General features: G+C 63.5%; 4 protein-coding genes across 5 annotated transcripts in view; 2 read left to right on the forward strand and 2 right to left on the reverse strand.

Annotated features, from left to right (window-relative positions):
- Positions 1 to 4,575: 4,575 nt before the first annotated feature.
- The window catches only part of ILK (integrin linked kinase), a 196,907-nt gene continuing 177,331 nt past the window's right edge, over positions 4,576 to 24,151 (reverse strand). The window contains exons 1-12 of one of the 2 annotated variants that reach the window (XM_056858413.1): positions 10,522 to 10,626; positions 8,863 to 9,028; positions 8,518 to 8,613; positions 8,216 to 8,312; positions 7,828 to 7,911; positions 7,584 to 7,669; positions 7,325 to 7,434; positions 7,108 to 7,235; positions 5,396 to 5,517; positions 5,210 to 5,309; positions 4,822 to 4,952; positions 4,576 to 4,728 (exon numbers count right to left, since the gene is read on the reverse strand). In XM_056858413.1, the coding sequence (XP_056714391.1) occupies positions 4,579 to 4,728; positions 4,822 to 4,952; positions 5,210 to 5,309; positions 5,396 to 5,517; positions 7,108 to 7,235; positions 7,325 to 7,434; positions 7,584 to 7,669; positions 7,828 to 7,911; positions 8,216 to 8,312; positions 8,518 to 8,613; positions 8,863 to 9,028; positions 10,522 to 10,610 (1,359 nt within the window). In that variant the 5' untranslated portion in view covers positions 10,611 to 10,626 and the 3' untranslated portion in view covers positions 4,576 to 4,578. Of the gene's footprint in view, positions 4,729 to 4,821; positions 4,953 to 5,209; positions 5,310 to 5,395; positions 5,518 to 7,107; positions 7,236 to 7,324; positions 7,435 to 7,583; positions 7,670 to 7,827; positions 7,912 to 8,215; positions 8,313 to 8,517; positions 8,614 to 8,862; positions 9,030 to 10,521; positions 10,627 to 24,151 lie in introns of those variants that run through there. The other variant, XM_056858414.1, reaches the window with a different exon arrangement.
- Positions 11,017 to 13,801, forward strand: RRP8 (ribosomal RNA processing 8). Its single transcript, XM_056858416.1, has 6 exons — positions 11,017 to 11,159; positions 11,419 to 11,886; positions 12,049 to 12,178; positions 12,407 to 12,513; positions 13,466 to 13,562; positions 13,673 to 13,801. The coding sequence occupies exons 1-6, from the start codon at positions 11,017 to 11,019 to the stop codon at positions 13,799 to 13,801; spliced, it is 1,074 nt and encodes a 357-aa protein (XP_056714394.1).
- On the forward strand, positions 13,986 to 21,434 carry LOC130485544 (F-box/WD repeat-containing protein 7-like). Its single transcript, XM_056858760.1, has 13 exons — positions 13,986 to 14,105; positions 14,248 to 14,382; positions 14,556 to 14,942; positions 15,662 to 15,744; positions 15,832 to 15,970; positions 16,306 to 16,440; positions 17,233 to 17,356; positions 17,447 to 17,583; positions 19,882 to 19,995; positions 20,080 to 20,261; positions 20,363 to 20,588; positions 20,696 to 20,906; positions 21,166 to 21,434. The coding sequence occupies exons 1-13, from the start codon at positions 13,986 to 13,988 to the stop codon at positions 21,432 to 21,434; spliced, it is 2,262 nt and encodes a 753-aa protein (XP_056714738.1).
- Positions 21,760 to 24,151, reverse strand: part of DNHD1 (dynein heavy chain domain 1) — a 58,504-nt gene continuing 56,112 nt past the window's right edge. Inside the window, exons 39-43 of the mRNA XM_056858761.1 lie at positions 23,848 to 24,049; positions 23,248 to 23,339; positions 23,012 to 23,164; positions 22,202 to 22,920; positions 21,760 to 22,125 (exon numbers count right to left, since the gene is read on the reverse strand). Of these exons, the coding sequence (XP_056714739.1) occupies positions 21,760 to 22,125; positions 22,202 to 22,920; positions 23,012 to 23,164; positions 23,248 to 23,339; positions 23,848 to 24,049 (1,532 nt within the window). The remainder of the gene's footprint in view (positions 22,126 to 22,201; positions 22,921 to 23,011; positions 23,165 to 23,247; positions 23,340 to 23,847; positions 24,050 to 24,151) is intronic.

Raw genomic sequence — 24,151 nt, forward strand, 5'->3', positions numbered from 1 at the left:
CGGCTCCCGTAGCGCAGGGAGCCGGAAGTGACGGCGCTTCCGGCCGCCTGCCGAGGGCGCTTCCGGGCTGAGCGGCGCATGCGCCCCGGAGTGGGCCGCCCGCCTGCCCGCCCGCCCGCCCGCCCGCCTGCCGCCATGAGCGCCGTCGGCGGGAGCGCCCCGGAGGCCGAGCCCCCCCACGCCGGGGGCCCCCCCGCGCCCGCCAGCGCCGCCGCCCCCCCCGCCCCACTGCCGCCGGGCCCCCCCACGGCCGCCCCACTGCCGCCGCCGCCGCCCCCCACGCACGCCCACGCCGCCGGGGAAGGAGCCAAGGGGAGCCCCGGCGTGGCGGCGGCGGCAGGAGGAGCCGGTGAGCGGGGGGGGGGGAAGGGAGCCGGGGGGGAGGCGGGCGGCTGACCCTCCCCCCTCCCGCTGCGCCCCCGGCGGCTGACGGTGTGCGTGTCGTCCGTCCCCCTCCCCCCCTTCCCCCTCCCCCGCAGGTGCCGCCGCCGCCGCCGCGCTGCCCGCCGAGGCCCCGGCCGTCTCCAACGGGGTGTTCGTGCCGCCCGGAGGGGCCCCCAACGGGGACGCCAAGCCCGCCGCCCCCGCCGCCCCCCCCTCGCCCGCCGCCTCCTCCTCCAGCGCCCCCCTCGTCGACTTCCTCCTCCAGCTGGAGGACTACACGCCCACGGTGCGCGCGCACGCCCCCCGTGGGGTGGGGTGGGGGGTGCGGGGTGGGGTGGGGGGGTCGTGCCTCTCCACTCACCTCCTCCCCTTTGCAGATCCCCGACGCCGTCACCGGGTACTACCTGAACCGGGCAGGCTTTGAAGCGTCGGACCCCCGCATGTAAGTTGGAGTGGGGGGGGGGAGGGGAGCAGAGGGCAGATGGGGAGGGGGTGGGCCGGGCCGAGCCCCCAAGCGGGCCCTGCAGATGCCGGCACGGAGCCCCCGCACCCAGTCGGGTCTCCTCACAGGTCATTGTCTGGACCTCCCCTTGCCCCAGCTGGCGGTCAGCTGGGAGCATCGCCTGACCCCCTTCCCTCTGCTCCACTCTTGCTCCACATGGCTCACGCTGGACTCAGAGCCTCGGGAGAGCCCAGCTGGGTCAGGCCCCGGAGGGTCCCTCCAGCCCAGCACCCCGTCTCCTGGCTCCCGAGGGCCAGCAGCAGGGCACAGAGGCCGAGACCCCTCCCCCCGCCCCGAGATTCACAGGTTTCCTGTCTCTGAAGGTGGAGGTTCCCCTCCGCCGCCGTAGCTGGTAGCCGCTGATGGACCTCTCGCCTCTAGGAATGTCTCAATATCTAGCCCCCTCTGAAAGCCGCCTGTGCCTGCGGCCGTCACCCCACCCTCTGGCAGGTGAATTCCATATTTTCATCACACATTGAATAAAGAATTTGTGTGTGTGTGGGGGGGTTAAAATAGGGCGCTTGCCTGAAGCAACAGGGGTTTCCATGTGTCAGGAAGGGTCACGCAGTCCTCTGCCTCCCTCCCTCTGTATTCTTTTTCAAGAGACCTCGAGGCTCCCTCCTGCCCCCCCCCTCAAACCCCCTCGCTGAACTCCCCTGCTTCATCCCCCTCTGGAAAAGCAGGGCAGGTGGCAAAAGCGCCAGGGAGACCCCCGTGACCCTCCTGGGAACTCTGATTTACTGCCGTGAGGTTTCCCCCCTGCAGCATCCGCCTGATCTCCTTGGCGGCACAGAAGTTCATCTCTGACATTGCCAACGATGCTCTGCAGCACTGTAAGATGAAGGGGACAGCCTCCGGGAGCTCCCGCAACAAGGCCAAGGTATGGTGCTGCTCAAGAGGAGGGCCGCCTTCCCAAGCGCCTTCTGTGGTCTCTGCCCCGTGTGCCCGCTGGCCCCGGATCTCGACCATATTGACTTTGCCATGCTTATCCATGCTACTTTAGTCTTGAGGCTTGATTGTTGTAATATTTGATATGTGGGATTGCCCTTGAAAACTGTTCGCAAACCTCAGCTGGTGCATAATGTCACTGCTAGATGATTGACTAGCATAGGCCAGAAGGAGCCTGTTGCTCCTGTGCTTGGGTGGCTTCACAGGCTTCCCGTCGTATCCAGGCACAATTCAAGGTGCTGGGCGTTACTCGTCAAGTTCTTTAAAAGTAGGTGTGGGACCCACATATCTAACAGGGCCTCTTTCCCCCCAGGTGATCCTGTGATCCAGCTAAGGTTAGCGAGGGTGGGGCATTTCTGACAGCCTCCTCTGTTTGTGAGGGCTGCTCGTGCACAGTCTGTGGTCAGTGGCTGGGCTCCCTCTTAGGCAGGCCCTGCCAGGTAGGGGAGAGAAAGCTCCGGCGCCTGCTCTCTCCCATAAAAGGCACAAAGTGGAATTGTTTCAGCGCAACTTTGGCAGAAGCAACAAACATCACTTGACTGGCAGCTGGTGCTGCCAAATGTCGCTAGAGTTGTGGTTTTGACTCGATGCGCTTCTGCTGTTTTAATTAATGGTTTTGACTGCCTGCTTCTGTTTGATAAGCTGCCTTGGGCGTTGTGTGGTGCACAAATGTGAAGTTAAGTAAGAGCCTCTTGCCTTGTTAGCCAGGGGCCTACTTTTCAGGCTTCCCACAGGGGGCAGAATGGGGTGGGGAGGGAGGAAAGTTGGTGCCGCGGCACTTCCCTGAACTCTCCCCCACTCCCTCTCGCAGGACAAGAAGTACACGCTGACCATGGAGGACCTGGCCCCTGCGCTGGCCGAGTATGGCGTCAACGTCAAGAAGCCCCACTACTTCACTTAGGCCCCGTTTGGCAATGGCATCTTCCGGACTCCTGGCCCTTGCCAGTCCCCCCTTCTCCCCCCCCCCGCCCCCCGCAGACATTGTGGTGCTGGTTGCCATGCTATTAAAGTGCTTTCTGGGGCCTGCGTAGATCCCTGCCCACTGCTAAAAGTGAGTGGACCTTGGCAAGAAAATAGGACAGCCTGGGCCAGGATGCGTAGATTGTTGTGCCCCCCCTCGGACCCTTAAAATCCCCCAGACTGCTGGCAACAAGTTTGTTTGAGTAACCCTAGACTTTTGACCCTATGAACCACAGAGGCTTACCTGCCTGGGGCCTCTGCCATCGCCTTCTATGAAACTTTGCTGGCTGCTCAGAGAGAAAGTGGTGCTGCTCTGTGCCTCTTTGGCAAGCATTTTTTGTGTAGCCGTGTGCCGGTTTCCAGCGGACGGAGCCTGGGATCGCCACCTGCTCGTTTGCAGAGGAAGATCCGCCGAGGGAGCGTTGCTGCGCTCAGTGTTTTGTGTTCTTCCAGCGGCCTGCAGGAAGCTCTCCAGATGCCTCGCTTGGGAGCGTTTAAGTGGCCACTTGATGTCTTTTGCTGTGTGTGGATGTGATGCGATAAAAGGGGGGCACCCGTTTCTGAAGTAGTGGGCTGTGGAGTGAATTGACTTTGCCTGAGACCACCACCTCCATCCACCACAGCGCACCTTTGACCTTGCTCCTGAAACGGGGGATCCCTGCTAGCTGTGTCCTTCCGGCTTCCTTTCCGAACTGGAGAGGACTGGAACAGGGAAGCGGGGCCCCACCCCCTCATGTTTCCCCACACCAGGAGGAGGAGGGGGGAAGAAAGGGGGCCGTTGCTAAAAAACAAACAAACCAGGGAGCACCTGTCATTAAGAACCAAACTGCCTAAAACCCGGCAAGTGCTCAAGCCCGCTAAAGGGCTTCAGGGAGCCAGTCAAGAGGGGCAGGGGCCTGGTTTGGAACTGGCCCTAAGAAACAGGATCCCCCCCTTTCAGCTATCTCAATATGCTTTGAAAAGGGGAACTTGGAGAGTTACAGGGACAGCAGGGACAGCAGGTCGCTCCAGATCTCTACCTCCAGATTGCTGGTGGATGGGGTGGAATTCCCCCTCCCCCAAAAGGCTCTGCCCTGGAAATATTTATTAGTCACCAAGGCTGATGTGCTGACTAGAAGCCCCTTGGTTGTACGGGATCATACATGCAAGGCTGGATCTGAGCGCTTCTCCCACCCCCACCCCCCCTGATGTGGCCTGTTCTCCTGCAGTCTCCCAGGAAGGTCTCTCAAAAGCAACCCGGCCCTCAAGATTCCCCCTCCCCTTGCTCTGCTGTAGCGCTCACTGCGCTACCACTGAAGGGAGGGCATGCAAACCCACCCACCCATTGCTTCGTTTAAGCGGTAGCTTCTAGGGCTCCTTCCAAGTCACCCACTGTGGCTTTCCTGCGCACCCACCCAGCAAGGGAAGCAACCAGTGGGGTGGCCTTTAATAACAACTGTTTATTTCAAGGCCCTGGGCGTGGCCACAGGGCTGCATAGAAAAGGTAAAAACCGAGTCATGGGCAGGCAGGTGGCGGCAGACAGCGGAGTGTGAGCGTGCCTTACTGAGGAGGAGCATGTCGAAGCAGCAAGAGTCTGGTTACACACAATGGAAAGACGAGGCGGCATACAGCAGGCGTGCCCCCCCCCCAGCTCCTGCGGGTGGGGGGGCAAGGCGGTGGCTCCAGCTGTACCGTATTGTCTCAGGGCAAGGAAAGGCGCTCTGGCAGCGGCAGCACCTCCCAAAGGCACTTGGGCGGGGCAGGGGGCAAGCACTGGGAAGGGATGGGGAAGGCCCTCCCCCCCTTACTTCTCCTGCATCTTCTCAAGGATAGGGACAATCATGTCGAATTTGGGGCGCTTCGCTGGGTCCTCGTTCATGCAGATCTTCATCAGCTTGCAAATGTGGGGGGAGATCCCCGGAGGGATGGTGGGCCGCAGCCCCTCCAGGGCCACCTAGGAAGACCCAAGAGGAAGCATAAAGTTCCACAGCCCCGCTCAGGCTGGCCCTGAGTGGGCGAGCAGCCCCCCCACCGGCACCCTCCTCACCTTCATGCCAATCTCCATGTTGGAGAGATCGGCAAACGGCACCTCCCGCGTCACCAGTTCCCAGAGCAGCACCGCAAAGCTCCACATGTCTGCTGAGCGGCGGTTGATCTCCTCCGCCTTCCTCTGCAGAGCTGGAGAGAGGGGCAGGAGGCCCAGTTTGCTGGCCAGCACAGAATGTGTTGTGCGTGTTTCCCCCCCCCCCCACACGCACACGCACACACCCGGCTGGATTTCTGGCATCTTTTGTTGAATGGCACCACCACCTGCCAAAGCTGGGCTAACCAAATCGGGCCTGAGCTGGCGTGAAGCATCTGTGGGCCTCAGCAAGAGACAGGACCACAATGAGCAGGCCGTAGAGAAGAGCCTGCTACAGCCTGTTGCCACTCACCCTCTGGCGCTACCCACGCAGGGGCATACATCCTGCCCGGGCACTGGAAGGAGAACTTGACGTCCGCCATGCTGATTCGCGCAGTCATATCCTCATCAATCTGTTGGAAAAGACAGGCTGCCTCTGAGCTCCGAGAAGCCCGCCCCGCCCCAATTGCCGGAGGTGCACGCCCCCAGCCCCGCTCACCATGATGCTGCGGCTGTTCAGGTAGTGCCGGGGGATGAGCGGCTCCAGCGTGTGCAGGAAGGCCATTCCGCGCGCGAGGTCCAGCGCGAACTTCACTGCCTGGCTCTGGTCCACCACAAAATCTGCCACGAGAGGACCGTCTCTGGGGGTCAGCGAGGCAGGGCCCAAGGGGGCCCTTTTAGCAGGTGCTTGAAAGAAAACCCTTGAGGATTGCGGTGTGTGTGTTTGGTGGCCTGACCTCTTCCCCCCATCGCCAGCCCAACGAGCAGCACTGGCTTCTGCTCTGGGTGTGCGCAGCAGCTGCTCGAACCGGTGGTGGGACGGCTAACCAGTCCTCCCATGAGAGGGCTGCTTCTCCTCTGCCGGCACCTGCCAGTATCCCTCTCCCCACCTCTGCTGTGGCCTTTCCCGGCAGGGGAGCAGAACAGGGTCATGCCTGCTGAAGAGGAAGGCGTGCCAGGCAATATGGCAGGCGCTGGGAAAGAGGAAGGCACGCTAGGGACAGTTTCCTCTTCTGCCACCTGCGACCCCCAAAGAGCAGCTCCCGCATCAAAACCCCACGGAAGCATCTGAAAAGATGGCACAGAGGCTGGCAGCACCGCAGAAGTCAGTACTCCCTGCCGGGGGAGGGGACCAGCTGTGCCCCAGATGCAGCCGCCTTCCAGGACAGTGGCTGAAAAAGCCCGGCCCGAGAAGACCGAGTGGCCGTGGCCCTCCCCCAGGGCTGGAGGGAAGGGAAAACTCATCCAGCGTCCTGCTAGTGCCAGCCCAGAGAAGGGCCTGTGAGCGCTTAGAGAGGGTGGGTGGAAAGGCCAGTGACCCAGGGGAGGCGTCAGCTGGCCACGCCTGTGCGGGACCTGGCAGGGCCAGCGAGGGGGGGAGGGAGGGAGGGGGAACCACTAACCCCCTGCAATCTCTCTCTCTAAAGTTCATCCCTTTCAGAACTTCCAAAGCAACTGTAACAAGATCCAAGGCCCTGGACAGAGAAATTACACTCCGTTCAGAGAAAGCTTTAAAATCTACTCAGATCGCAAATCATTTCAGGAAGAGCCTGATGTAGCCCAGAGAAGAAGAAAAGAAATGAGGGGGGAGAAGATGTGAAAAATCCCAGAATCTCTGATAAGGGAGTTGGGAGACAGCTTCCTCTCCTTAAGATCCTGGACAGTTGGGGGGGGTGGGGAACGAGATGGCTGCCTATTGGCAGTGCAATTCATAGAATCATAGAATTGGAAGGGACCCACCAGGGTCATCTAGTCCAATCCCCTGCACAATGCAGAACATTCACAACTACCTCCCAGTGACCCCTGCTCCACGCCCAGAAGATGGCCAAGGTGCCCTCCCTCTAAGGCCTAAGGCCACAGAATCAGCATTGCTGACAGGTGGCCATCGAGCCTCTGCTTCAAAACCTCCAGGGAAGGAGAGCCCACCACCTCCCGAGGAAGCCTTATTTCACTGAGGAACCGCTCAAACTGTTAGAAAGTTCTTCCAATTGATATATATGATTGGAGGGGGACTTCCCAGTATTTACGAGAAAAGCGCAGCAAGACACCGCTGGAAACATGCAAGAAACTCACAGCTGCTCTACGCAGAAGGAAGCAGCTGTGAGATCCAGGATCCTTCTGGCAACGACGTTTTCTGCTGTGCCCCTGAGCGGGAAAGGGGTCCAGGCCCTCCGCTCCCCCCTCCCCCCCAGAACTGGCCGCAGGACTCACTTGTGCCTTCGTGCAGCACATTGTAGAGGGAGCCGTAGGGCATCCAGTGGGTGAGGATGATGGGGTGGGGGGCAGGAGGAGCCTGGCAGGCCCCCAGCACCGGCAGCACGTTGGGGTGCGAGAAGATCCTATCGAGCAGGGAAGGGCACAAGTGAGGAAGGAAGCGCACAACGCCCCCCCCAGAAACCCTCCCCCCCGCCACTCCCCCGCCCCTCACCTGAGCTTGGGGTACTCTTCGTTGAAGTCGCGGCTCTTCCGCGTTGTCCAGTCCCGTATCTTCAGCACCTTGATGACGATGTCGTTGCCTTGCCAGCGCCCCTTCCACAGCTGTGGGGAAGCCAGGGGGTCATGGCGGGAAGGGGCTGTGGGAATCAGCCACAGGTACAGAGAGTGGCCAATGGGTGGGGGGGAGCTCTTCACAATAAGCCTCACTCCCAGCTACCCTGGGGGGGGCATGTGAAGAGAAAGGTCAGCACCTCTCCTGATTGGTTCTCGTTGAGTTTGTGGCCGAGACTCAGCTGCCGGAAGTCGATCCCTGCCAGTTTGTTCAATGTCCCGTTGCCTAGAAGAAACATTCAGGCTGGGTCTCGAGACTCAGCCAGAGCCTGCAAAGCCCCCCCCTCCACTGCAGGAGGGGCGACCTGGACAGCGACTTCCTGGCCAGGGGCACCTCCCATGGTCTCCCCTCCCCCCACATACTTTGGGGGAAAGATCTCTTACGGGGTCGTGTTCGCGTTGTGCCCTTCCAGAAGGTGTCTTTGTATGGAATGCGGGTCAGACTTTGGCCCAACTTCTCTGCACGTTCTGCAGGGAGAGAGAGCAATCAGCACCCCTGGGAAGGGGAGGTGGGGCCTGGCAGGAACCAGAGAGAGGGAAACTGCCCGGGCAGCCTCCTGATCAAACGCCCCATTTGGACCCCCGTTTCCACGAGGCACCCGCAGCGCCCTTGCCTCCAAACAAGGTTCTAGGGCAGGCCCACAGACAGCAAGTGCTGCTGATGCCCAAAGAGACCCCATCAAGGGGCATGCAGCCCCCACCAAGCACCCGCGGCGTAGGGCAGGAGGCAGCGACCAAATCTGTCGGACGTGGCCACGGCAAGACGTCTCACCTTTCAGCGAGTCCCGCAGGGGTGCCTTGGCTTTGTCCAGGGGTGTCTCCCCATATTTGTTGCAGATGCTGACGAGAGCCCCGCTGTTCACCAAGTCCTGGCAAGGGGCAGGCGAGGACAGAGCGTGTCACGCCGGCCAGAGGTCTTGGCGACATGACCTGGCCTGGCCCCTTCCCCCACAAGCCCCAAGCCTTGCTCCCTTCAACCCCACACTGCCGCAACCTACCACGGCATGTTTCAAGGCAGCCCTGAAACACCATGTGCCCCCCCCACGCGGGCAGTCACCTGGTGGCAGCCCTCACCTCGGCCACCTGCTCCTGGCCCCAAAAGCAGGCGTAGTGAAGCGGGGTGTTTCCGTGTTCGTTCACGGCATTGATGTCGGCTTTGAACTGGATCAGCTGAGCAGAACAGGAGAAGAAAGGCTGAAGGGAGACCCTCTGCCCCCAAACAAAAGGTAGCTGGGGAAAGGGCAGCAGTTGCACTTCCTCTTCCAGCAGGGGGCATCCCTGGACACGGGGGGGGGGCGCACGTGCCAGGAGAAAGGAGACGTTCGTCTTTTGCGAGGCTTCCAGTCCATGGAGGGCCTGAGGCCAAGACAGGGGCAGCCCCTGTGCCTTGGGGGGCTTGCAGGAGGCACCCCTCCCTACCTTCTGGACGATGTCGCGGTGGCCGTGGCTGGCAGCCAAGTGCAAGGGGGTGTCATCGCCGCGGTTCATGACGTTGATGCGCGCCCCGCGCATGACTAGCATGTCCACCACACTGGAGCGGCCCTCCCGGCAGGCCCAGTGCAACGGGCTGAAGCCGTGGTCGTCTCTGCAGGAAGAGGGCTACGCTCAGCAAGCAGGAAAGGGGTGGGGGCTCCAGTAGCCCCTCCTCTGCTAGGGATGCCAGCCTCCAGGTGCACCAGGGGTCCCCCTCCCCAGTAACAGCTCATCTCCATGCTACAGGTGGTGGGCTCTCCTTCCCTGGAGGTTTTTAAGCAGAAGCCAGATGGACATCTGTCAGCAGTGTTGATTCTGTGACCTTAGGCACAGCATGAGAGGGCAGAGGGCACTGTGGCCATCTTCTGGGTGTGGAGCGGGGGGTCACTGGGTGTGTGTGTGGGAGAAGTAGTTGTGAATATCCTGTATTGTGCAGGGGATTGGACTAGATGACCCTGGTGACTCCTTCCAACTCCATGATTCTATGATTAAGTGGAACAGGCTTCCTCGGGAGGTGGTGAGCTCTCCTTCCCTGGAGGTTTTTAAGCAGAGGCTGGATGGCCATCTGTCAGCAAGGCTGATTCTGTGAATGTAGACAGTTCATGAGAGGGAGAGCATCTTGGCCATCTTCTGGGCACTGGGTGTGTGTGTGGGGGGAGGGGAGGTAGTTGTGAATATCCTGCATTGCGCAGGGGGTTGGACTTGATGACCCTGGTGGTTCCTTCCAACTCTATGATTCTATTCTACGAACAAAAAATGTGTCAGTTTCCCTGGGGGGTAATGGATGCTCTGGAGAGTGGGCTCTGTGGCATCGTGCCCCACCGAGGTCCCTGCCCTCCCCTGACTCCACCCCCAAATCTCCAGGAATTCCCCAACCTGGATCTGGCAACCCTGCCCCCCCATCCCCTGCGTGTGTGTGTGGGGGGGGGGGCCGGCAACCCTACTCCTCTCTCTGGCTGGAGGCCCTCAGGGGGCTTGGGGGAGGCTGGCAAGGGTCCTTGTTCCTCTCCCCGCGAAGAGCCAAGGCCCGGGGGTGGGGGGCAACCGAGCAGGGCGTTCTGGTCTCTTGGCGACTCCGAGGCAGCCGCTCCCGGGAAGGGAGTCGCCCCGCCCCGCCCCGCCCCGCCCCGCCCCGGCTGCCAAGCGCGGGAGCAGAGGGCCGGCGGCCCTTAAAAGGAGATCTCCGCCGGCCCTCCAAGGGGGCGACCCCCGCCCCGCCCCGGGCGCGGCCCCGGGCAGGGTCGCCCCCTCCCCAGCACGGACCCAGGCCGGCCCGGGGGGGGGGGACGAAGGGCCCCCGCAAGGAGGTGGGAGGGGGGTCCGTCCTGGGCCGGGCGGGCGGGCGGGCGGGCAGCCCCCGCGCCCGGGGGCCGCGCAAACACCCCGGCGCAGGGCAGCCACCCAAGGGCCAGCCTGGCGCCCGGGAGATCCGGGTTCGAATCCCGCCGCTGTGCTGGGAGCCGCGACGCCGGGCGGCCGGCCGGCCGGCGCGGGGAGGGCCTCGAGCCGGGGCCCCGCTGGCTCGCTCGCTCGCTCGCTCGCTCGCAGGGCCTGGCCTACCCCGCCAGGCGGGCGTGAGGCCGCGGCCCAGCCCCGGCCACTCACCCCTGGTTGAGGTCATTCTCGGTGTTGTCCAGCCAGAGGCGCACGGCCACGGCGTTGCCCTCCCGGCACTGGGTGAAGATGTCGTCCATCGGGCGCCCGGGGGGGGGGGCTGCGAGGCGCGGGGCGGCCAGACAGACAGACAGACAGACAGACCGACCACCCCCCACCCCCGCTAGGCCGCCGCCGCCGCCCTCAGGGCGCTGCCAGGCTGCACCGGACGATGAGCCGCCTCGCCTCGCCTCGCCTGGGCGACGGCTCCTTCCTTCCTGCCTGCCTGCCTGCCTGCCCGGGGGGCGAGAGCGGGGCGGGGCGGGGCGGGGCGGGGCGGGCGGGGGCGCCGTCGGGCGGGGCGGCCTCCGGGCGGCAGGGGGCGCTGTGGCCGCGAGAGGGAGGGGCGAGCTCCCGGGCACGACGTCACTCTCCGGCGCCGCGCCGCGGCCTGGGGCGCACGCGCACTCGCACGCACGCACGGTCGGCGGGGCTGCCGGCGGCGGCATGTTCGAGGAGGGCGCCTGGAGCGACGCCGCCGAAGGGGGGGCCCCCGCCGCCCCCCGCCCCGCCGATCGCCCGCCGCCCCCGCCCGCCGCCACCCCCCGGCAGCTCCGGGACACCCTGCGGCGGCTGCAGGCCGCGGCGCGGCGGCGGAGCGGGAGCCCCTCGGGCAGCGGCGGCAGCGGCTCGGAGCGGGAGTGTGAGGGGGGCCCGGCTCGGCCCCGCAAGCGCCGCGGCCCCCGGCTCAGGCCGCCCGCTTCCCGCGGAGGAGGTACTGGGGCGGGGCGGGGCGGGGGGGGGATCCTCCCGGGCCTCCGGGTTCCGAGGGCCAGCGGCAGGCAGGCGCGGACTCGCTCTCCCCTCCCTCCCTCCCTCCCTCCCTCCCTCCCTCCCTCCAGGTGGAAGAGCGGCTGCAGGCGGCGGCGGCGGCGGGCCGGGGGGAGAGACGCGGGCGAGCTCAGCGGTCCAGGGCGGATCCGGCGCGGCAGAAGAGAAGCCAGAGCAGCCGCTGAGCAGGAAGCAGTGGCGGAACCGGCAGAAGAACAAACGGCGGCAGAAGAACAAGTTCAGGGCCGGCGGGGGCCCGGAGGCTGCCCAGCCCCACAGCGGGGGCCCCGTCGCAGCCTCCCTGCTGCCAGACCAGCCCCCCGACAGCCGGGCGTCTTCCCTGCGGCTGCGGATGGAGGAGCGGCTGGATTCGGCCCGCTTCCGCTACATTAACCAGCAGCTGTACACCCGCCCCAGCCAGGAGGCAGCCCGCCTCTTCCAGGAGGACCCCGAGGCCTTTGCCGTCTACCACCGCGGCTTCGCCCAACAGGTGGCACGCTGGCCAGAAAACCCCGTCCAGCGCTTTGTGCGTTACCTCCGCAGTAGGTAAGGATGCTGGGCCGAGAACCCCAAGCACGGGTGAAACGAGCACTCGCCCAAAGCGATGCTGCGACCGCCACGCACACAGCCCAGCCAGAGAAAAAGGTGCGCGAGTGCATCTCGACTCCAGCTTTGGCTGCAACCGCCGCTTCCCTCTCTCCTCGGCAGACCGGCTTCGTGGGTGGTGGCGGACTTCGGCTGTGGCGACTGCACGCTGGCCCGGAGCCTTCGGAACAAAGTGCACTGCCTTGACGTGGTGGCCCTGGACCCTCGTGTCACTGTCTGTGACATGGCCAAGGTATCCCGGAGCAGGCGAGGGCCTTATCTGCCCCAGCCCTGGGCAGACAGGGCACCTGCTACACTGCCTTACCCCCCCCCCCAACCCTGGGCCTGGCAGGAATGGCACGTGGCGGGCTGGGGGCACAGGCTCCCATTCTTCCTTAGTGTAGTTTCACAGCCTGCTTGGGGTATCGTCTCATCCCCCATACACACACACACACGTTGTTCCTGGCTCGTGTTGCCACAGGTGCCTCTGGAAGCTGAATCGGTGGACGTGGTGGTGTTTTGCTTGGCACTCATGGGGACTAATCTGCGTGAGATCCTGGAAGAGGCCAACCGGGTGCTGCGAGTTGGGTAATTGGGGTCAGGATGGCCATGGGGTGAGAGGTGGGGCTAGCTCTGGAGGTGACAGAAGGGTGGGGGCGCGGCAGCCATGACTGGAGCGGCAGCAGGCCCTTTGCCTGTCCCGCTGCGCACAGCTCGGTCTCTTGCAGGCAGGGCTGCCAAGCCACTGGGGGGGGGCAGTTCACCCGCTGCGTCGTTGTCCATTAAGGAAACCTGTTTCTCACCACCTCTGTAGCTTTTCTGCGAAACAGTTTGCCTCCGATGACACCAAGTAAACTGGCGTTTAATTGAGAAAAGCCGCCGCTTATTGCTGCGAGGAAAGATCAGATGTTCACTTTTGTCCCTCGCCGTAGTCACATTCCTGTGTAAAGAGGCCATCAAGTCACCCGGTAGGGTTTTCAAGGCAAGAGGCTAACAGAGGTGGTTTGCCATTGCCTGCTTCTGCACAGTCAAGCGGTCCAGCTAATGTAGCATCCTGTCTCAAACGGGATGGGGGGTTCTTTAGTCATCGCGACTAGTGGCCCACTCGCTGATAGACCGTCTTCTCCATGAACCTGTCCAATCAGGGCCGACTGCTTAGCTGAGATCAGGCTTGCCTGGGCCATCCAGGTCAGGGGTTGCAGGGATGTACGAGGAACCAGATGTCACAAAAGTAAACTGTGCCCCTAACTTGCTGGCCCAGTTACTTTGAAAGGGCTCTTGCTAATTAAAATTCCTCCCCCTACTAAAAGGGCTTTGTTTCCTGATCAGAGGTTTGCAACCCATTGATGTCCCTCAAAGGAGGAGGGGGTTTCTCCCCTGGAGCAGGTGGGAAGGGCGAGCAGATGTTGGTGGCTCACCAGGGCCCTCCCCCTTGTCTGGGGAGGTCAGCTTTGGCTGGAGGGGGCAGCTTCCAGTAGGGTGCAGCGGGAGAGAGTGGGGGCAGGCAGCGGTGACCAGGTGTGCTCTCCCCCCACCCTAGGGGCACCCTGCTGGTGGCGGAGGTGGCCAGTCGATTTGCAGACCTGCGTGGCTTCCTGGGGGCTCTGGCTGTGCTTGGCTTCCAGCTGGTCTCCAAGGTGAGGGGGGCTGCTTTATCTCGGGGGGGGGCGGAGGAGGGGTCTGCCTTCCTCCTCCCCCTCCCCCTCCCGACCGTCTTTCCTCTCTCTCTCTCCCCCCCCCCCCGCAGGACGTCTCCGGCTCCCACTTCTACACGCTGGAGCTGCGCAAGGAGGGCCCTCCGCGAGCGGGCGGCGCTGGGACCGCGAAGACGCCTGCCGGCCTGGCGCTGCGGCCGTGCCTCTACAAGCGGCGCTGAGGGGGGGCGGGGCCGGGGCGCGTGACGTCTGTGCGCGGCGCGAATAAAAGGCGTCTTCCGCTGGCGAGCGCGGCTGTGTCGTGGCGTCTTTGGGCGCGGTGGCTGCCGGGGGATGTAGTGCCGGGGGAGGCGGGGCGGGCGCGCTGCGCAGGCGCGGGGCGGCCGAGGCCGGAGAGGAGCGGCGATGGCGGGCGGCGCGGCGGAGCCGAGGCTGGACGTCAACCGGGCCGGCGCGGCGGAGCTGGAGCGGGGGCTGGTGGGCATCGGGCGCCGGCGGGCCAGGGGCATCGTGCGCAAGAGGGAGGTGAGGCGCAGGGGCCCCGGGCTCTGTCGGGGGGCGGGGGTGGGGGCGGCTCCCCCCCCGGCCCATCCCCCCCAGCCAACCCCAGCTGATCGCGCTGCTCGGCGGCGGTCCCCCCCCTCCGCCCCCCCCTCTTCCCCGGCAGGAGCTGCGGGGCTTCTCGTCGCTGGAGGAGCTGCTGCGCGTCAAGGGCATCACCGCCCGCACCCTCCGCCTCAACCGGCAGCGCCTCGCCTGCTCCGCCCGCCCGCAGGACGCCCAGGACGCCGCCCCCGCCCAGGTACGGGGGGGGAAGGGGAGGGGGCGCGGGGCGGCCTCGGACCTCCCCCCCCAGCACACCCGGACCCCCTCCCAGCCCCCCTCCGCTTGCGCTTCTTGCAGGAGCGGCAGCGGCGACCGCGGGGGGCGGCGGCGGCGGCGGCGGACTCCCCTGGCGGCGGCGGCGGCCCGGAGGGAGACCGAGGAGCCGGCGGCGGCGGCGGGGGCCCCGTCGAGCCCGGCAGCTCCCGCGTCTCGCGGGGGGCCCCGCACTCCGACGCCCAGCAGAGGGGGGGCGGCGACGGCGGCGGCAGCGGCAGCAGCAGCAGCAGCGACGGCGAGGAGGACGAAGGCGGCGGCGGCGGCGGCGGCGGCGACGACGTCTACTTCTACTACACGGTGGACGAGCGCTGGATCGACTACCTGGAGCGCACCGAGCGGGGCGGCGGCGGCGGCCTCCGCCACCATGCCCGCCCCAAGGTAGCAGCTCCTGGCCGGGCTGCTGCGGGGGGAGGCGGCGGCGGCGGCGGCCTGGTTTTCGAGGGGATGGCAGCCCCCTGCCCAGCCTGCCACGGCCAGCAGGCAGAGTGGGGCGGGGGCGGCTGGCTCTGGGACCCTCGGGGCCTCCTCCGGTGCAGAGCTTGCTTTCTGCGGGGGCGGGGGGGGGAGCTGGCACTTGCTTTCCCCTCCAGCCAGCTTGGGACTCCCAGGGCCGCGTCTCTCGCACTCGGCGCCCTGGAGTTTTGGCTCTGAGAAGGGACGCCGGTTCCCAGCAGTAAGAGCAACCCCCAGCAGCGGTGCACGACCGTGGGGGTCTTCTGCACTGGGAGTTCCACACCTGTTTCCGCACTCGCATCTTTTATTATGGAGACAGGCTGATTTTGAAGTGGGATTATTTTGCTGGTGGGTCTGTGGGCAGGGCCTGGAGGAAAGGGTGCGAAGGCAGAGCGGGGAGGTTTCTGCACACCAGGCAGACACACCGGTGCCCGCTCTCTCTGGCTTTTGGTCACACTGACGTTGAACCGGGCACCCTGAGCTCTGAGTGTTGCATGGAACTACGAGATGACAATTCGCACTGGGGTCATTCTGGGGAGCGAAGAGGGCGAAGACTGATGCCCAGAGCAAAAAGAGGGCGTTCTCCTTTGTAGCAGGGTGGGGGGGAGTGCAAGCAGTGGGAAGGCATGCCTCCATGACACAGGATTATGGGGCTGAACGTCAGGGAGGGAGCTGCTTTGGAGGCCTTGTGTTGTGTCTGGGGGGGTTCCCGCAACCCACACATTTCCTTCCCCACTTTGTGGCAGATGAAGCGGAAGTCCGAGAGCAGCCTGGACAGCAGGGCCCCGTCTCCTGGGAAGAAGTTCTGCAAGGGTTCGGAGCGTGGCAGGTGAGGGCCAGCTGTTCCTTGGGGGGGGGGCTGGTGTTTGGGCGCAGTGGCAGTGGGGTCTTTTACCTGCCCTTGTTTCCTCCTCAGAGTGCTGGGCCCTTGCGTCGCAAGCCCCACAGCGACCTTTGGCGACCTGCGAAATGCCAAGGTGGGCCAGGCCCGCTGCCGGCATGTTCCCCCCTTGACTCCACCCCCTGAGCTCCAGGACTGGCTGCGAACGTTCCAGGTGAGGGGTGGCAGAGCCAGGGGCGGCAGGGGTCGCGGCACTCCGCCAGCTCTTCTGGGTGGGGGAGCGCTGCAGGAGCAGGGCTTTCTGGGTGTGGCTGCCCCTGCTCCTTGCTGTGGCGCTCTGCCCAGCCGAGGCTAGGTCTGCGTTGGCCTTCTGGAGCTGGCGGAGGCACTCAGCGGGCTTTGGGGGGGAGCCGTGGCTGGGGCAGGTTTGGTTCTCTACCGCAGCTGAATTCGTCGTTGTCAGTCTTGCGCTGTCTGCTGAGCTCTGAGAGCTTTTGGCGTAGGGTGCTTCCTCTGGGTGGAGGCCTGACTCTGCGTTTATGTCTCCAGCGCTGGAGCGGCCCAGAGAAGCTGCTGGCCCTCGATGAGCTCATCGACCGTTGTGAGCCCCCCCAGATCAAGCACATGATGCAGGTGATTGAGCCCCAGTTCCAGCGGGACTTTATCTCGCTCTTACCCAAAGAGGTGAGTGGTCGGCTGTGGGGCAGGACGGCAGAGGCAACGATTCTGGGCCTGCTAAAAAGTGGGGACTTCAGAGCGGGCAAGGACGTGACAGGACTGACAGCAGGCAGGGCCCAGGGTGTGGCACACGAGGTGATTCTAGGAGGAGGATGGTGGTGTTAGAGAAGGGTGGACCAGGCAGGGAACCGAATGGCACATGGGGCCAAGAGGCTGTAGGGGGAAGGGACCAGGAGTGGCAGCCTTTGAGAGGAGCCGGCATGGGCCTTGCTTGCAAGAACAGAGAGGGCAGGGGAGATCAGAGAGAGGCCCACCCTTGAAGGAAGGGTGTCCTGTGGGGACAGCCAGCACAGCTGGCAGAGATGCCTCCTGCAAGTCCGGAATTCAGGCAGTCAGGTGGTCAGAGGAGTGCTGGCCGGGCAGGGTTGCCTTAGGGTTGCCTTTCTTCTCCGAGAAGGCCCCTGCTGGGTCCATCCAGCTGTCTCTCGAGTCCAGCATCCTGTTTCCCAAGGCAGCCACCCAACTGTGCTTAAGCGGCTGCCGTTGCTGCCTCGCCCTGCTTTCAGAGGCTTTCCTACTCCGAACGGGGGGAGAGAGCTGCTTTGGGGGGGGGGTGTTTCCTGAGGTTGCAGTGAAGGTTTTTGTTGCTGAGGCTCGAGAGGTGGAGAGCTGGTGCTGCGTAAAGCCTGGTGCGCTCGAGCGCTTTTCGTGTGGGCTCGTGCCTTCCAGCAGGCATGAAGCCAGGGGTGGTGGGCAGTGGGCCGTCATCACCTGATCTCTGGCCCGTTCTCTTGGCAGCTGGCGCTCTACGTGCTCTCTTTCCTGGAGCCCCGCGACTTGCTCCGTGCTGCACAGACATGCCGCTACTGGCGCATTTTGGCAGAGGACAACCTGCTGTGGCGGGAGAAGTGCCGTGAAGTAGGTAAGGCCTTGCCCTGCTGCTGCCGCCGCCGCCTGGGTGCTGGCCTCCCTTCCGCCTTCTCTCTCTCAGGGCTCCTTTGCTTCCTTGCAGGCATTGAAGAGCCACTGAGCCTGCGCAAGCGGCGGCTGCTCAGCCCGGGCTTCATGTACAGCCCCTGGAAACTGGCCTTCCTGAGGCAGCACCGGATCGACATGAACTGGCGGGGTGGGGACGCCCGGCCCCCCAAGGTACTGTGTTTGTCCCCATGCCTGAGCCCATGGAAGCGTTGCTCTAGGGGCTGGCATGTCATCTGGCTCAAAACAGAGGGCTGAAAAGGTCTCTGTGTTAGCTGTGGTGTGAGCTCTAGAGTTGAGGGTCATAGAATCATAGAGTTGGAAGGGGCCACCAGGTTCATCTAGTCCAACCCCCACACAATGCAGGGAATTCACAACTACCTCCCCCCCCCCTCATACCCCCAGTGACCAGATGCTCCATGCCCAGAAGATGGCCAAAAATAAAAATCCTCCAAGATCCCTGGCCAATCTGGCCTGGAGTAAAATTGATTCCTGACCCCAACGTGGCAGTCGGCATGTCCCTGGGCATGTAAGAAAGGGCCATGAGAGCCAAACACTGACACCACCCTTCCTGCCCTCCCTTTCATGATCTGCCTAAGTTCACAGAATCAGCAGTGCTGACAGATGGACATCTAACCTCTGCTTAGAAATCTCCAAAGAAGGGAGAGCCCACCACCTCCCGAGGAAGCCTGTTCCACTGAGGAACTGCTCTAACTGTCAGGAAGTTCTTCCTAATGTTTAGCCAGAAACTCCTTTGATTTTATTACAACCCATTGGTCCTGGTCAGACCTTCTGGGTCAACAGAAAACTCCTCGGCACCCTCCTCTGTAGGACAGCCCTTCAGGTATTTGAAGATGGTTCTCATGTCCCCTCTCAGTCTTCTTCTCTTCAGGCTAAGCATCCCCAGCTCCTTCAACCTTTCCTCACCATCTTCGTGGGGGAAGGCTGTGAGGTCCCGGCACGCCTTCCTCTGACGCCTGCTGATTGTCAATTTAAACAGCCCCAGAGCCCAGCGTGGCTGCGTGACTTTCCTTGTCCTCCTGTGTCCCTCAGCCACTTTCTGCTGTGGCTCTTGCGCCATTCCGAGCAGGACGGTGGCACTCGCTTGCTCCACTTCTGGGGCTTGGCTCCAGCTCCTGACCGATAATAGAACTGGGAATTCTCAAGCCAGCCAGCCATCCGGCGTGAGGAGTGGCTGTGTTTTGTGGAGGCAGCGGCCCTTTACCGGCGGGTACAGGCTGCACACAAAATTCCCACAATGCATTAGACCTGCAGAGACATTGTGAGGTGCCTTTTTAAGTGTCACACTCCCTGGAAAAGTCGCACAAACATGATGGTCTCTTCCATCTTTCCATGGCCAAAGGGACCCAATGCACCAGGTAACCCCAGCTGCAAAATGCAAGGGGTTGGGCCTTGTGTACCACCAGTGGCTCTGATGAAAGTGGATCTTTTCCGTAGCTTCCCCCCAACAGGGCGATGGGTGGGGGTTTATTTGGGGTATCTGTGGGCAATAAAAGGGCCAGCCAGGCTGGCAGAACTATCCCACCTGCCTCTTACTCCAGTGGACAGATTCATGAGATCCAACCCATGTGTCACAGTTTTCTTTCATTATCTTGCAAAATGGACAAGAAATTTGTGTTCCTTTTTAACCAATCCTTGTAAGGGAACACCCACGCACTGTGGGACCCTGGGGCGGGACACGCTGGCAGGCTGGGTGGTGACACCGTGGCAGGGTGGCATTCGTGCGCTGCCTGGAGCGATGGGTGGCACTGTGCTTCAGAGGAAGAGACTGGGGCATCTGGCTGGTTGGGGGCCATGGTGCTTGATGTTCCATGTGCCGTGGCTCCTCTGAGTCAGCCGAGATTCTGGGGGACCTCTAGAATGAGTCGGCCAGCAGCCACGGGTTCCTTTTCCACTGCAGCAGTCAGATGTCTCTTAGCAATACACTTTCAATTGTTCTTCCCCCCCCCCAGAAAAGTTAGCGTATTTACAAAATAATGTTTAAAGTTAGCATATTTGCAAAATACCAGCAAACCCCAAGCCCAGATAAAGGTTTATCGTTGTAGGAAACTCAGCTCCTTGAGGGATTTGATTGATGAGCTGCATTAGCTGCGCTCGTTCCATGCTGTAACTCACAAAAGTAGCGCCATGGTGTAATCTTCCATTCTCTTGACCTCAGAAACTTGGCAAACACGTAATCTGCTCTCCTACACTCCATATTTCGCGACATCCAGGCCATGTGTCACATGATTCTGCTGAATCTTTGATGCATTGTGGGGGGGGGGGTTGGGGGTACGGTAAGCCCACCAGTCCTGTGCCAAGGAGCCTTCTTCCCACATGGTCTTCCACTGTGTGTGCCATTTCCTGGGCCAGCTGCTGATTTCCGCCCTCCTGGGGAGAGGCCACTGGCCTTGCCCGCCACTCCCTCTGCAGCACCCAGCGCCCGGTCATGTGCTGTCTCTGTCCGGTCAGGTCCTGAAAGGGCACGACGACCACGTCATCACCTGCCTCCAGTTCTGCGGCAACCGCATTGTCAGCGGCTCGGATGACAACACGCTCAAGGTCTGGTCAGCCGTCACAGGGGAGGTCAGTCTCTGTCTGTCCTCTGCCTCCTTTCTGCGGTGTTTGTGGTGGACTCCTGCGCTGATCGTCTCTCTCCTCCCCCTCCAGTGCGTGCAGACCCTCGTGGGGCACACGGGCGGGGTCTGGTCCTCTCAGATGAGGGACAATGTGGTCATCAGCGGCTCCACCGACCGGACCTTGAAGGTGTGGAATGCGGACACCGGGGAGTGCGTGCACACCCTCTATGGGCACACGTCCACCGTGCGCTGCATGCACCTGCACGGCACCAGGTAGGTGGGGGGGCAGAAGAAGGTGCCTTTGGGTGGGGGAGCCCCCTTCTCCTCCCCCCCATCTCTGGGATCGGCCCAAGACACCTTCCCTTCCTTTGCAGGGTGGTGAGTGGGTCTCGGGACGCCACCCTCCGCTTGTGGGACATTGAGACTGGGCAGTGCTTGCATGTGCTGATGGGCCATGTGGCGGCTGTGCGCTGCGTCCAGTACGATGGGCAGAAGGTGGTGAGCGGCGCCTACGACTACACGGTGAAGGTCTGGGACCCAGAGACTGAGAGCTGCATTCACACCCTGCAAGGCCACACGAACCGCGTCTACTCCCTGCAGGTAAGCGTGCCGGGCTGGGGTGGGCGGGCTGCCGCCCTTGGCCTGTCTGCAGAGCCACACAGCTGCCACAGCTGCGCTGAGCTCCTGCCTCTTCCTCCTCCCTGCAGTTTGACGGGGTCCACATTGTCAGCGGCTCCCTGGACACGTCCATCCGGGTGTGGGACGCGGAGAGTGGCAACTGCCTGCACACACTGATGGGGCACCAGTCCCTGACGAGCGGCATGGAGCTGCGGGACAACATCCTGGTCTCGGGGAACGCCGACTCCACCGTCAAAATCTGGGACATCAAGACGGGCCAGTGCCTGCAGACCCTGCAAGGTCAGTGCACGGGCCAGAGGAGCCGGGGTGGGTGGGGGAGGACGACGACCACCACATGGCCATTTGGAGCTGCTGGCCAAGCCCCGAGGGCTCCTCTGAAGTTGAGGGCCATAGCTTGGCCTACCCACAGCCCTGAGTGCCGTGCTGGGATGCTTGGCCCCTTCCTGGGCACAGGCACGAGCAGGTGGGTGCTGGTCGCTGCTGCTGCTCCAAGTTAACGGAGCTGTCGGGGGGGGGGGGGCTCTTTTCTCTGTCGCAGGGCCCAGCAAGCACCAGAGCGCGGTGACGTGCCTGCAGTTCAGTTCCAAGTTTGTGGTGACCAGCTCGGACGACGGCACTGTCAAGTTGTGGGACCTGAAGACGGGAGAATTTGTGCGCAACCTGGTGGCCCTGGAGAGTGGGGGCAGCGGGGGGGTGGTCTGGCGCATTCGTGCCTCCAACACGAAGCTGGTTTGTGCTGTTGGCAGCCGCAACGGGACGGAGGAGACGAAGCTGCTGGTGCTTGACTTTGACGTGGCTCTGAAATAAGGAGGCAGAGGAGCCGCTGGGGGACGGGGGACGACCCTGCGGGACAGGGGCATCGTGGGGGGAGGGGTGGCAGGTGCTGCCGGTCTACCTTATTTATAAGAGGGGGGTTGGGGGGAGTGGCTGGCAGAACAAAAGAGCACAAGGGCCTGGTTTTGTATACACGAATAATATATCCTTTTATTTCTGTACTGGTGTGTGTGTGTGCCATTGCGTGTGTCTATCCTCAACCACGGTGTCCTCGCTGTACAGGCTTAGGGGGGCGGCCAGAGACCCTTGACCAGGCGGAGGGGCTTTCTCCTTGAAGGGTGGCCACAGTAGCCTTTCTTCATAGGGCCAAATCCCCTTCGTGCAGGACGCTGACAGCGTGGATCCGCCGCTGAGCGCACGCCTCTGGGGCCAGCTGGCAGGGCAGGGCTATGTGTGTGACGGCCCGCTGGCTGCCGAAGGGCACAAAGGCCTCAGGTGCCCCAAGGAACACAGGGCACTGGTAAGTGGGCACGTGAGAGGGCATCTTCCAGGGCTGGTAGGTGGCTTGGACCCAGACGGCTGGTAGCTTGCAGAGCTGGGCTGAGAGCGCCTCTCGTAGCTGGCTGCTGTGGGCGTCCCAGCGGGCGTGGCGTAGCTCCAGGCCAGTCAGGTAGAGCCCCCCCTTGTCGGGAGCATTGCTGGGGGGCAGCATCGTGGGCAGAACCTGGGGACGACAAGGACCGGGTCAGTATCCAGGGGCCAGGCCCCTGCCGCCCTTGTCCCTGCCAGGCCGGGCCTACCTGTTGCTCCAGGGAGTAGCGGCTGAGCTCCTGTTTCTCCGCGCGGGCAGTCTCCTGCCGCAGGGCCAGGAAGAGGCGCTGAGGGTGGTGGAAGGCAGCCAGCTGGTAGGGCACCCCTGTCTGGGACTGCAGGTAGTGGGTGAGGAGCTGGCAGCGGCAGTGGAGCGTCTTGAGCCAGGCCTGGGGGGGCTGGGGGCCGGTGGGGGTGTGTTGCAGCCACGGGCGGGGGACTCTGCCTCGCTCCAGCTCCCACAGGATGGCAGCACAGCGGGGGGAGGGGCAGGGGGGCCCTTGCAGGTGCTCCTGGGCGCACTGCAGGTCTCTCTGCACCTGCTGCAGCAGGGCCCGGAGGCTGCCGGCCTCCTCCAGGAGGAAGCGCTGCAGGGGGCGGGGCTTGGGGCGGGGCTGCCCCTTGGGCGGGTGGACACGGACGCCCACCTCCCACCCGCATTCCTCCAGCTGCCCCACCAGCTCCTGCGTCAGTTCCAGCCCCTCCCCCACCAGCTCCTCCAGAGCCGCTTTCGGGCATCGGCTCGGCGGGGGCCGCGGCTGCCACAGGCCCTGGGCGGCCTGCAGGGCGGACAGCATGGCCTGGCTGCGGCTAGCCACCAGTTCCCGCTGCATGCTGTTGCACAGGCCCACCCAGGCCGGCTCCATGGGGCTGGGGAGCTGCTCGATCCGTGCCTGGGTGGCAGCCACCACCTCTTCCTCGGACAGCTCTGGAGGAGAGAGAAGGGAAGAGGTGCTGGTCACCCTGCATGGCTCAGGAGGAAGGGGAGGGCCAGCCCAGCGTGCTGGCAGGTTGCTCACCTGGGCTGGGGCTGCCGCGGACAGCAGCTAGGAGGCTTGGCAGGCCGGGCCCTGGCAGCAGGTGCACATCGGAAGCCAGGCACTGCTGGCTCAGGCTCTGCACGGCCTCTGCATCTCCACGGTCCAGGATGTGACCCCCGTAAGGGATGCTTCCTGTAGAAAGGATCGGGGGGCTCAGTGGGCTGTGCTAGCAGCGAGGTGCACGAAAAGCTGCCTCCCCCCGCCCCCCTCTGTACCTGCCAGCTCCTGCAGGGCTGCTTCAGGGCTGACCATCAGCCTGCTCAGCCGCTCCTGGGCCTTGAAGCCTTCCCAGAGTTCCACGTGGCTCCTGTGGGAGTGGCACATAGCAGAAGACCCTCTGGGAGGGAGAGGGAGGTGGCACCCCCCCCCCCAACATGGCAGCTGGAGCAGACTGCGAGGGCTGCTGGCTGCCATCTACAGGGGCTGGGGGGGTGTCTTCACTGGAAGCCCAGCATAGCCAGTAGGCGTGTGGGGGCAATTGGGAGGCCGGGGGGGTATCTGGGCCTGGTTGCCAGAGCAGCAGCAGCAGGGGATGAATGCTCTGGGTCCACTGGCAGGCTCTCTCCTTCAAAGCAAGGGGTTGGGGGGGGTGGAACAGGAAGCTGCTACAGTAGTTTTGAGCTTGACTCGGGGGAGGCGGGGAAGGCCCCACACTAACTGTCCAGGGGCCGTGACTGGGCTGGCCGCCAGAAGAGAGAGAGGCCATCAGCCTTGTCTGACTGTCGCCAGAGCATGGAGGGGTCAGTGGGCCAAGGCAGCTCCCCCGGGGAGACCTTACGGCACTCCCTGGGGCTGCCCCTCAGCCCCTCACTCACCACAGGTAGGAGGCCGCCTGAATCCACTGGCCGTAAGCCTGCCGGTAGCACAGAGTAGCGTACAGCACCAGCAGCGCCAGCCCCTGGTTGGTGTCCAGGCCTGGCACCTGTCCCTGCAGCAGCCGGTGCGAGCGCGCCAGGGTGCTTTTGAGCTCCAGGGGCATCTCGCAGAAAAAGACCACGCCGTTCCGATACACGGGCCCTGGGGGCAAAGGCAACATCAGGCCCGGGCACCACACAAGGTGGAAGAGGCAGCGCCCCAGCTCCAGGAAGCCAAGAGAGACTTTCCATCTGTGGAGAAAGG

Source organism: Euleptes europaea, chromosome 12 (genome assembly GCF_029931775.1).
Source record: "Euleptes europaea isolate rEulEur1 chromosome 12, rEulEur1.hap1, whole genome shotgun sequence".
NCBI classification, from domain to species: Eukaryota; Metazoa; Chordata; class Lepidosauria; order Squamata; family Sphaerodactylidae; genus Euleptes; species Euleptes europaea.